General features: G+C 45.5%; 1 protein-coding gene across 2 annotated transcripts in view; it reads right to left on the bottom strand.

The window, feature by feature from the left end:
* Positions 1 to 13344, bottom strand: part of LOC306919899 (leucine zipper protein 2-like) — a 323380-nt gene that overhangs the window by 65276 nt on the left and 244760 nt on the right. For both annotated transcript variants that reach the window (XM_079496451.1, XM_079496452.1), the window contains exon 7: positions 7020 to 7082. In XM_079496451.1, the coding sequence (XP_079352577.1) occupies positions 7020 to 7082 (63 nt within the window). The remainder of the gene's footprint in view (positions 1 to 7019; positions 7083 to 13344) is intronic.

Below are 13344 nucleotides of genomic sequence, written 5' to 3'. Positions count from 1 at the left end.
AAAGTGAGTTTAACGTCATTTAACGTTGTTTAATGCAATCAGATGGGCTGTCAAGGCCATAACGTATATAGTTTTAGCCACTCAGTATAGGTGTTCCCGCATATAACTTCCGGGTGATGATGATGTCATGTGCATACCCTCTATACATAAATATAAATTGGCTGACGGACTGACTGGTATTATTCTTATTTTCTATTTCTTAACGGCACTGAAACTATTTTAATTGTGTTTAAATGTATTTTGATAATGTTTTTATTTTGCACAAGTTTTTTTTTAAGACTGCCTGTTCCTTATTAGCTTAGTTTGACGGTAGGTATTATCTGTATGGTAAACAGTTCTGCAGGATTGATGAGGGTGAAACTACAGTATATCATTTTAATTATGATGATATACAGTAATAATACGTATACGAGTATGTGTGGCCTTTGTACCAGATTGGCTCCTATACTGCTTTGATCATTACTGTACACAGCCACACAGAGGCAGCTACTGTACGCCTCAACCTGGTCAATTATTAAAACGTTAATGTTGTGTTTGCACAGCCAACTTTGCAGTGGAATTCTCCTTTATGTCATGCCAACCTTTTAAAACACTGTTTTTTTCAGTGTTGGGTCTGATGGTGCCCACGAGGGGTCCACAGGGGTTTCAGCGTTGGGTCTGGGGCCCACGAGGGGTCCAAAGGGGTCTCAGCGTTGGGTCTGGGGCCCACGAGGGGTCCAAAGGGAGCCTTTAACCCACTGTTTCCCAAACAGTGGGCCGGGAGCCATTAGTGGGTCACGGGCCAATTTATATGGCTCACGACTCGAGTAAGAAATAGCAGATGTGAGCTTGTATATCTGCTATTTTTGAATAGCCAAAATGACACAGATGCATTCCCGGTTGTAATAGGTTATACAAGGCTGTAATGGGCCTTGTATAAATAGTATTTGTACAAATAGTATTTGTACAAATAGTACAAATACTATTTGTACTATTTGTACACACTCAAAGTGAAATAAACACTGCAGGAGTTTAAGGTGTAGATTGGGATCCCAGAGATGAAGAAGGAAATATATGGGGGTCGATATGTGGACTTAATCCTTGAAATGGAAAGAGTTGAGCATCAAGCAGAAGAGCATCAAGCAGCACACCAGAAGTGATGAGGTGCTAAAGGCCTGAGGCGATGAACAATGAAAAAGAAGAAAAAGCCTGCGATGCTGGAGATTTATTTAACAGAAACCAACGTTTCGAGCTGTAAGGTCTTCTTCAGGGAATGATGTGGATGTGGATGATCACTAGACCTTGGTGTATTTCATTCCAAGGACAAGTAAAACAGTTCCCTGGGTTTACAGTTGCTGAACACCCCTACTGAGACCATTACAGAAAGCCCTGTCAGGTGTACTTAATAAAGGATCGTCAATGTGCTGTCAACTGAGGTGAGAGATTGCACCACATACAAATCTATTTCTAATACAATCCCCATTATTATTATTTGTAATGTTTTTTTTTTGTGGCTTTCCCCTTTTTATTTTATATTTTTTATGGAGGGACAGACAGTAGGCTGACAGGAAATGGGGAGAGAGATGGGGGGAAGACATGCAGTAAAGGCCAATCGGGATCGGGAGTCGAACCCGCGGCACACTGCCAGACTGGATTACCAGCCAAGGTGCCTGGACCATTGAGCCATGGCCCAGGCCACAATCCCCATTATTATGCCATTATACTATTGAAACATCCCAATCATTTTTTCAATACGTTTTTAGTGAAGGTATAATACCTCCAGCTTCCCTGCGTTGGCTGATCTAAGTGTGCGGGGGCGTGATGACGCTGAAAACGGGACGCGGCGCTGATTGGTTGTTCGTTAGACCCACCCCCCCACCACCGATTCTCATTGGATAATACATTTTTCTACCGAAGAAATTATAGGTTCACAGTGCAACACCAGACCAAGAGATGCAGTCCACTCAGAGAGTGGGCGGGGTCTTTGGGCTGGATCCAGGCTAGGGTCAATAGGGATGTAGGGATGCATGTTGCCCATACCAGTACAATTGGTGCCTATGTCTGTGAGGCAACTATAAAGGCTAATTTAAGCTTAATTAACTTCCCTTTCCCTCCTCATAATACATTATGATTAACAATGACATATGCCACTCATTATTTGATTTGGTTTTGTTATTAAATTCATATGCATATGTATTATAGCAGCCTAATATGACATAAAGCAATGGATGGTTGTCACTGTCTGCATGGCACTGGATGATCACGCCAGCCTGGGAAATAATACGTGTCATTGGTACAAAACAATGCATTAGGTATATTGTTATACGTTGCTTTGCTTTGGATTGCATCCGAACAATATTCTAATCGACATGTCATCATTATAGATTAGGTTATACATTGAATTATTTGTTTTCCACTATCAGTACCCTAATATTAGATATGAAGTAAGAACGTAAGTAACCTAGCTCAGAGGGACTTATTCTTAATTATGAGCAACAAAGTGTGAATGTGAGAGTGCTGAGGTGAGGTGGAGCGCTATATGGTGTACTCAATTTTAGATGATGGCGTTGGTAGGTACATATTGCATGAGTACAGACTGTATGCACAGCATTAATAATGTCTAGAATGATTTGGCTGTCTAGTATAGTCCCCCCTGACATGCACGCACGCATGCACACTATTATCACATTCTGGGCTGGAACCGCTTTTGGTGTTTTAAGCATTATGTTATACTTTAGCTATTGAAAAATAGCAGATCTACAAGGCCATAGACAAGCTTGTAGATCCGCTATTTTTGAAAAGTCGTGAACATGTGGCACAAATCTTTGAATATTCTTTCAGTGCGAACGTTTTTAACTCAAATATTTGCTTCTGGGGCGTCCCTGGAACAACAGATAATTCTGGGGGTCCTTACCATGAAAAAGGTTGAGCACCACTGACATAGAAACATAGGTATTTTCAGAAAACTGTCAGGATTTAGAAGATATATTTTTTAATTTAGACGTCAGGCCTAAATGGGTTATACTGCATGTCCTACACATTGACCTGGATGGGGGACGAGGTCTAGGTTCAGGGTGTCTGTGATGTCCTGGATGGGGGACGAGGTCTAGGTTCAGGGTGTCTGTGTCCTGGATGGGGGACGAGGTCTAGGTTCAGGGTGTCTGTGATGTCCTGGATGGGGGACGAGGTCTAGGTTCAGGGTGTCTGTGTCCTGGATGGGGGACGAGGTCTAGGTTCAGGGTGTCTGTGATGTCCTGGATGGGGGACGAGGTCTAGGTTCGGGGTGTCTGTGATGTCCTGGATGGGGGACGAGGTCTAGGTTCAGGGTGTCTGTCCTGGATGGGGGACGAGGTCTAGGTTCGGGGTGTCTGTGATGTCCTGGATGGGGGACGAGGTCTAGGTTCAGGGTGTCTGTGATGTCCTGGATGGGGGACGAGGTCTAGGTTCGGGGTGTCTGTGATGTCCTGGATGGGGGACGAGGTATAGGTTCGGGGTGTCTGTCCTGGATGGGGGACGAGGTCTAGGTTCAGGGTGTCTGTGATGTCCTGGATGGGGGACGAGGTCTAGGTTCGGGGTGTCTGTGATGTCCTGGATGGGGGACGAGGTCTAGGTTCAGGGTGTCTGTGATGTCCTGGATGGGGGACGAGGTCTAGGTTCGGGGTGTCTGTGATGTCCTGGATGGGGGACGAGGTCTAGGTTCAGGGTGTCTGTGATGTCCTGGATGGGGGACGAGGTCTAGGTTCGGGGTGTCTGTGATGTCCTGGATGGGGGACGAGGTCTAGGTTCATGGTGTCTGTGATGTCCTGGATGGGGGACGAGGTCTAGGTTCGGGGTGTCTGTCCTGGATGGGGGACGAGGTCTAGGTTCGGGGTGTCTGTGATGTCCTGGATGGGGGACGAGGTCTAGGTTCAGGGTGTCTCTGATGTACTGGATGGGGGACGAGGTCTAGGTTCAGGGTGTCTGTGATGTCCTGGATGGGGGACGAGGTCTAGGTTCGGGGTGTCTGTGATGTCCTGGATGGGGGACGAGGTCTAGGTTCAGGGTGTCTGTGATGTCCTGGATGGGGGACGAGGTCTAGGTTCGGGGTGTCTGTCCTGGATGGGGGACGAGGTATAGGTTCGGGGTGTCTGTGTCCTGGATGGGGGACGAGGTCTAGGTTCGGGGTGTCTGTGTCCTGGATGGGGGACGAGGTCTAGGTTCGGGGTGTCTGTGTCCTGGATGGGGGACGAGGTCTAGGTTCGGGGTGTCTGTGTCCTGGATGGGGGACGAGGTCTAGGTTCGGGGTGTCTGTGTCCTGGATGGGGGACGAGGTCTAGGTTCGGGGTGTCTGTGTCCTGGATGGGGGACGAGGTCTAGGTTCGGGGTGTCTGTGTCCTGGATGGGGGACGAGGTATAGGTTCGGGGTGTCTGTGATGTCCTGGATGGGGGACGAGGTCTAGGTTTGGGGTGTCTGTGCTACGAAGATAAATGTCGTCAGGTATATATAATGTCACGCCGCTGAGCTTACATCAAGGTACTTGACAGTCATAAAGAGGCTTGCTCACGGCACGCGGCCTACAGAATCATTTGGGTGCTGTCAAACGAGTATAGTGTTCAATGAACAATGTCTTCTTATCGTCACAGTTAGGCAGAAACCAAATTAATGTCCCACTTCTTCATATGAGACAGTGTTGTAGCGAAAGTAGCCGACCGGGGTAACGGCTTGTAGACATTGAACCAATGTGTAAAAGAATTAACAAGAGTTTGTGACTAAATAATCCCTACATTGGATATATTGGCTTATTATTATTAATATTTTTATATATATTTTTATCGGGTAATTTGAAATAATAATGAATTGCATTTTTATAGCGCTTTTCTATGCACTACGTGCCTACTCAAAGCGCTTACAGTGGTTCATTCATTCATACATTGGGAGGTGAAGGTTCATTCATTCATACATTGGGAGGTGAAGCGGCGAACAGTCGACACCAGCGCCTCACTTCCCACATTCACACACAAATGGTGGCGAGCTCACACCGACCTACTCATTGGAGGTAATGTAGGGTTCAGTGTCTTGCCCAAGGACACTTCCGACATGTGGACAGGAGGAGTCGGGATTTGAACCGCTGACCCATGGATCATTGAACGACTACGTTTTTTATTTATTTGTGGACGTGCTGCAGGACTTACTGTGATGAATCAGGCATGATTCACACATATACACATGCTCCATCAACCATGTGAATATGGTTGAAAGAATACGTTCCCCAAAATAGTTGATGAATGCTGAAGTAGTTGTGGGGGTGATTAGGCTTCAGGCAGGGCTACTCTGGAACACATGATTAGGCTTCAGGCAGGGCTACTCTGGGGTGATTAGGCTTCAGGCAGGGCTACTCTGGAACACATGATTAGGCTTCAGGCAGGGCTACTCTGGGGGTGATTAGGCTTCAGGCAGGGCTACTCTGGAACACATGATTAGGCTTCAGGCAGGGCTACTCTGGGGGTGATTAGGCTTCAGGCAGGGCTACTCTGGAACACATGGGGGTGATTAGGCTTCAGGCAGGGCTACTCTGGAACACATGGGCTTCAGGCAGGGCTACTCTGGGGGTGATTAGGCTTCAGGCAGGGCTACTCTGGGGGTGATTAGGCTTCAGGCAGGACTACTCTGGGGGTGATTAGGCTTCAGGCAGGGCTACTCTGGGGGTGATTAGGCTTCAGGCAGGACTACTCTGGGGGTGATTAGGCTTCAGGCAGGGCTACTCTGGGGGTGATTAGGCTTCAGGCAGGGCTACTCTGGAACACATGGGGGTGATTAGGCTTCAGGCAGGGCTACTCTGGAACACATGGGCTTCAGGCAGGGCTACTCTGGGGGTGATTAGGCTTCAGGCAGGGCTACTCTGGGGGTGATTAGGCTTCAGGCAGGGCTACTCTGGGGGTGATTAGGCTTCAGGCAGGGCTACTCTGGAACACATGCACTGCAGTGTTGTTTTTGGCAGAACATTTCTATTTTAGTTTAGTCTTTAGTCTTTGGAATTAAAGTCATATTTTAGTCACCTGAAATAGTTTTAGTCGACTAAATGTCATAAGATTTTAGTTGACTAAATCTGCAGTTAATTTAGTCGACTAAAATGTATTTTGGCAGGCCTTGATGCCGTCTTAATGGCTCATTTTAAACAGATCTACAAGTTCACAACGCGTTGCGCTGCGACGTGTTGTGAGCTTGTAGATCTGCTTTCCGTTTCCGTCTGTGAAAAAAGGTAGTCGACGAAAATTTTTCGACAAAAACACAACACTGATGCACTGATGAACAACAGAGATGAAACATTCTGTTCTGTGTGGGTTCTGTGTGGGTTCTGTGTGGGTTCTGTGTGGGTTCAGTGTGGGTTCAGTGTGGGTTCTGTGTGGGTTCTGTGTGGGTTCAGTGTGGGTTCAGTGTGGGTTCTGTGTGGGTTCTGTGTGGGTTCTGTGTGGGTGAAACATTCTGTTCAGTGTGGGTTCTGTGTGGGTTCTGTGTGGGTTCAGTGTGGGTTCTGTGTGGGTTCAGTGTGGGTTCTGTGTGGGTTCTGTGTGGGTTCTGTGTGGGTGAAACATTCTGTTCAGTGTGGGTTCTGTGTGGGTTCTGTGTGGGTTCAGTGTGGGTTCTGTGTGGGTTCTGTGTGGGTTCAGTGTGGGTTCAGTGTGGGTTCTGTGTGGGTTCAGTGTGGGTTCTGTGTGGGTTCTGTGTGGGTTCAGTGTGGGTTCTGTGTGGGTTCTGTGTGGGTTCAGTGTGGGTGAAACATTCTGTTCAGTGTGGGTTCTGTGTGGGTTCTGTGTGGGTTCTGTGTGGGTGAAACATTCTGTTCAGTGTGGGTTCAGTGTGGGTTCTGTGTGGGTTCTGTGTGGGTGAAACATTCTGTTCAGTGTGGGTTCTGTGTGGGTTCTGTGTGGGTTCTGTGTGGGTTCTGTGTGGGTGAAACATTCTGTTCAGTGTGGGTTCTGTGTGGGTTCTGTGTGGGTTCTGTGTGGGTTCTGTGTGGGTTCTGTGTGGGTGAAACATTATGTCCAGTGTGGGTTCTTACCTCTTCTGCGTACGCGTCACACAGTTTGTTACCCGACATGAGCTTGTTTTTCAGACTCTTGTTCTGGAAAAAGAAAGGAAAGGAATTGGTGATGTCATTGGAGTCTGCATGAACACATGAATCACACGCACGCACGCACGCACGCACGCACGACAGACAGACAGACAGACACCCCCACGGACACACACCCCCACGGACACACACCGACCCACGCACACACACGCGCAAAGCCGCACACACATGCGCACAGCCGCACACACATGCGCACAGCCGCACACACACACACACACACACACACACACACACACACACACACACACACACACACACACACACACACACACACACACACACACACACACACACACACACACACACACACACACACACACACACACACACACACACACACACACACACACAGGGAGAGTTAATGAGCTAGAATGAGATTAGTCTGTGTTTCAGGAGGTCAATTTGGCTGAGGATCAATTCCAGACACACTTGCATCTCCTCTCACCTCTAAAGAAGAGTCTCTGTGAGGATGAGTAGCAATGAAATGACAGCTGTCATAAACAGTGACATAGGGTGACGTGGCCCCCAGAACATCGCCAGAGTGACGATGATATCCACTAGAGAGCTCATGTATGTCACGCTACTTTATCATTTGCTGTCGGGCATAAAACTTGTAACTCCATTCATACATAAATGCCTTGCTTTGTCGTACAGGCTGTGGTGAATTGTCGCAAGCCTGTGTAGTACCTCAAAATGTATTTGGAAGTCAACCGAAATCTCAGACGAATGAGAATTGGACTCACTATCATTTTATATGACTTTTGAACAATACTTGGTAGACATCTTGGATTGATTACATTTCCACAACTAGGACATTTCAAATGGCCACTGCGGCACCGGGTAGTGAATCTTACTCAGGGTTTGAAATGAGTCCATATTGTCTAAACATGTACTGCAGGTTAGTGGCACAGTAATCTTGATGGTAATGTCTAAATCCACCTGTGCCAAATCAACTGCCTAATTGACACCTTCTAAATGAAAGCATTTAAACTGACACTGAAATGATAAAGATACAGTTGTAATCAAACTAATTCTACAAAACAAAATAACAGATGGATGTTAATACAAAAACTATGAACAATATGCTATAACAAGGCTGCTGCACAAAAACAGGCCGTTTCACAAGCTCACATAATTATGAAAAACGTAAATGTTTTATACATTTTGAACCAATGAAAAGTATCAAACATTGGAACACATGCAGGTTATATATATTTTTCCATTACCTGAAAAGTATAACAGTTTTGGACATACAAGGTTTCCACCCGACAGAGATAATATGTCACAGCAGCACATTATGCGGAAGGAGTAATACTGAGGAACACAGTGTGCTCGAACACAGTGTGCTCGTGCATGGCGGGAGCTTGAACATATGTGACCAGATTAGACTGAGAGACTGCCATCGCGCAAATTACAGCTTTTCACCAGAGGAGAAAAACTTTTTTTTATTTTTCCCAAAATGAGGAAACATACTAGAGCAATAAGTGTCAGAGCTGAAATCGACATGTAAATATGAAATAAATGCTTAAACATGTAGCTAGGTGTAATGTTAGAGTCCACAGAAGTGAACCTTTCAAGCCTGTTTTCTCAACTCACTGTTTTCTGCAAGACATTACTCTATAAGCCATATCTCCAAAACGGGTGGGTCAAACTGAACAACCAATATGTCAAATTTGAAGCTATGATTTGCTGCTTTCATATAACATGAAAAAACGACACTGCAGTGTGTACGGCTTGTAATTTCAAGGACCCCCAGTTTGCTCCAGCATTAGGCAACAACGGACCCCCGTATGAGATCCTGCAGAACGAGAGTCTTGTCTCTCACTGATGTGGGTTAATTTGTGAATCAATGAAAGCCTCCTGATTATGCATTCATGAAAACAAATGGAATTGTTTTGTCATCATAATTGATCCATGTTAAGATCTGGAGCGATTACTGTGTATAATGAATGCAAAGCCTGTTTCATGGTCCCGCACAGAACCACTGTACAGACACACGCATACATGGCTGGATGGATGCGTGTACAGTATGTATGTACACAAGAACACATGTATGTATTTACATACATGTACAGTTGGGTGCCACCGATATTGTCCCTTATCATTTGACCCATTTAGGCCTGACCTCAAAATTTTAAAAAATCCTTCTAAATCCTCCAGTTTTCTGAAATAAATATTTTCACGATTTTTCAAAAATAGCAGACCTACAAGCTCGTAGCGCGCCACTCGGTGGCGCGCTATGAGCTTGTAGATCTGCTATTTTTCAATAGCTAAATTATAACATAATGTTTAAAACACCAAAAGGGGTTCCCGCCCAAAATGGGTTAACTGTCCTTTTGCGCAGATCACGCAAACCTCAGCAAAAAGAAAAGGACAATATCAATGGCCTCCAACTGTACATGTATGCCTTATGAAGCCAAAGTGCAGTAAAACAAAGTGCATAGTGATATACAAGTGATATTACACATTGTATATCTGTTCTTAAGGTCATTGTTTTTCTCCCCCAAAATCACGAAGGCTAATTTGACCTTTGGGAAACACACACAAGTCGGTGTGTCTAAAAACGTAGTTACTGCACTTTGAGTTTGTAGGGCAATAATTGTACGTACAGTGTGTGTACACACCCTCCATGTCTGTATGTATGCTGGATACATTTAAGGGATGCTTTAATGTGCAGCGTGCATGTACTCTACTAAAGTATGATGTTCAGTTACTGAGATCATTCTAGAACACCTCTGTGTTTCTGTTTCTTTTTTTTTTCTTTTATCCCACGATTTTGGGGGGGGGGGGGGGGGGGGAGGGGGGCAGCGGACTGACCTCATGCTTCCTTCTATGCATGATCGATCCAAGCTGCTTCTTTTCACCTGACAGGGGGGAGTTTCCCTGGCCGGACGTAGCGCGTGGAAGGAACACGTTATTCCAACCAGTTCCTTTCCCCTCCATCAGGCTCCCCAGGCTGGCCAGGGGGAGGTAGTTTAGAGACCAGGATTAATGCATTTTGTGAGGGTACCTAATACCTACCCTAGGGGAACATACAAACGCTGTGGTTCTTAAAGTAATGTTTGTTCATGTCATAGTAGGTTTAACTCTCATCCCTACAGTATGTATGATACAGCCTAAATATAAAAGTTAGTAAAGATTACAAAGTTGTACGGAACACTGTTAAAATCCTTAGATGCAAATAACCACCATTTTGACTCATTCAAAAGCCTTATAATCTCCTCATGAGAACTGATAATGATGTGTAACGCCCAGGAGTCGAACTCAGGAACTCATGTGAAAAGCCAACATCTTAACCACTAGACTAAAGGGAATGTCCTATAATCTGGAGGAGATATTAGACATTGACTCCAGGTCATCAGGCTGAGGCTGTGAGCCACACAGATGCATCTCTTATAAATATTACTGAAAGTACCATACAAAGCATAACATTTTAAAAATTAACGATTGTGTACTTGAAGCTATAGTGCCGTGTGCCCTAGCTGTCTCCCAGCCAGCTATAGGGCTGGGAGACAGCTGTAAGTTGTCTCATGCCTAGGCCCAGCACACACATTGTATAAATGATCGTGCGCCTCTTGGTCTTAACATGAGGTGTGGTCTGGTGCAATCAGGGCGCAATGCTAGCTTACGCAAAGACATAGGAGTTTGTTCTAAGATCAGCTTTAACTCATTAATACCAGGAAAGCATCTGTGTCATTTCAGATTTTGGCGTCGGCTATTCAGAAATGGCAGATAATAGGGCATATGATAGATGATATAATAGAGCATATGATAGGGTGCAGAGAGAGGAGCTGTGGTATTGTATGAGGAAGTGTGGAGTGACGATAGAGTTCAAGGTGGAAGTGGGTCTTCATCAAGGATCAGCACTGAGCCCCTTATTGTTCGCCATGGTGATGGACAGGCTGACAGATGGATGAGGTTAGATAGGAATCCCATGAACCATGATGTTTGCAGATGACATTGTGATCTGTAGTGAGAGCAGTGAGCAGGTAGAGGGAAATCTAGAGAGGTGACCTGGAAAGGAGAGGAATTAAGGTTAGCCACAGCAAGACATGCATGCGTGTGAATGAGAGGAACCCAAGTGGAACAGTGAGGTTACTAGGAGTAGACGTTAGGTGGAGTACATTCCAGTGAACATTCCAGAGCAATATGGACAGTGTGGAAAAGAGGTGAAGAAACAAGTGCAAGCAGGATGGAATGGGTGGAGAAAAGTGTCAGGTGTGATGTGTGATAGGAAAGTATCAGCAGGAATGAAAGGGAAGGTGTACAAGACGGTGGTGAGACCAGCAATGATGTATGGTTTAGAGACAGACAGCAATGATGTATGGTTTAGAGACAGACAGCAATGATGTATGGTTTAGAGACAGACAGCAATGATGTATGGTTTAGAGACAGACAGCAATGTTATATGGTTTAGAGACAGTTGCACTGAGGAAAAGACAGGTCGAAGCAGAGCTGGAGGTAGAGGAGACCAACATATTTTTTTTGGAAAAAAAATTGGCTTTTTCTGCCTTTATTGATAGGTTGAAAGTAGACTGACAGGAAATGGGGAGAGAGATGGGGGGGATGACACGCGGCAAAGGCCGTCGGGATCGGGAGTCGAACCCGCGGCACGCCGTCAGGCTGGCTTGGCAGCCTAGGTGCCCAGACGGTTGAGCTAACCGTCCGGGAAGGAGACTAACATGTTAAGGTTCTCTCTGGGAGTAACAAGGATGGATAGGATCGACAGCGCATGTCAGATGTTTTGGAGATAAAGCCAGAGAGGCCATGCAGACTGAGATGGTTTGGACACATACGAGGAGGAATAATACATATCGGTAGGATGTTGAGGTTGGAACTGGCAGGCAGGAGGCCTAGAAGAAGACCACTTATGGATGAAGTGAAAGAGGACATGAAGTTAGTTGGTGTGAGAGAGGGGGATTCAGAGGACAGGGTGAGATGGAGGCAGATGATTCGCTGTGGCGACCCCTGAAGGGAAAAGCCGAAAGGAAAAGAAGATCAAAATAGTTTGGAAGTTTTTGAATAATTTAGAATTTATTTTGTCGTAATTCGAGGTGCAGTTCCGTTGCTGATAATTCATTACTATCTGTCTGCGCACATTGTCAAGATTAAGATGTGCCTCGGTGGCTTCACAATGCACTCGGTGGCTTCACAATGCACACACACTGATTGCAATCTAAATGGATCCTGATTTCAACACAAGATTCACATGAACCCTCAGAAGTGTAATCAGAGTAATGCAGGCTTTCATTTTCAGTTGACGGACACGCACGGTGCCGTCAGTGTCACTCATCTTTCTACAGTAGCAGTGGATTCATGGAAGTTCTGTCTCTTTGAGACAGAACTTTGGGGCGGCGGTGGCTCAGGGGTAGAGTGGCTGGATGGCAACCTCAAGGTTGCCAGTTCGAACCTGGGCTCCCCCAGAGTTAGTGTCCTTGAGCAAGACACTGAACCCCTAATTGCTCCTGATGTGCAGGTTGGTACCTTGCATGGTTTCCTCCGGCATCGGTGTGTGAATGTGTGTGTGAATGGGTGAATGTAATGCACAATCTATGTAAAGCGCCTATATAAATGCACCATTTACCATTTACCATTTCTTTGCTCTTGGTTCATGCATCTGCTCAACCACATGGAAATGACGGCAGCGACAACTCAGAGATGTAAACACTAGATAAACCATGACGCTACAGTATTATCAGTACTGGTTGAAATGAAGCCAACGCTTTCAGCCAGAACACTTATCTTGCTGAGTCATATGATTCTCATTGGTCTACAAGACAACACAGTGACTGTGGATGATTCTCATTGGTCTACAAGACAACACAGTGACTGTGGATGATTCTCATTGGTCTACAAGACAACACAGTGACTGTGGATGATTCTCATTGGTCTACAAGACAACACAGTGACTGTGGATGCAGGCAGGAGCTGCTAAAGCAGTGGGAAAACTGCCACAACAATCGCTATAAGAAACAAACATTATCATATTTGCAGCGAAAGCATTATAGTTTATGTTTTTGTGTTACAATTTAAAAGGTCACCTAAGCTTACTGTCAATGCCACTACATGAGGAACTAGTAGTTGTTTGAGCTATAATCCTTCATTGCAAACCCCCATACTGTGTGGAAATAACTGAGATCTGTTTGAGCTCTGAAGAATGAATGAAATCCCCCAGAGTTTGTAAAGACACTGGATCCTCAGAGAGGAGAAAGGAAACCTCATTACTTGCGCAGGCAGAGCGTGCAAGTAATGT

Source organism: Electrona antarctica, assembly GCF_951216825.1.
Source record: "Electrona antarctica genome assembly, chromosome: 3".
NCBI lineage: Eukaryota > Metazoa > Chordata > Actinopteri > Myctophiformes > Myctophidae > Electrona > Electrona antarctica.
This window is presented reverse-complemented; position numbering and strand designations above follow the sequence as displayed.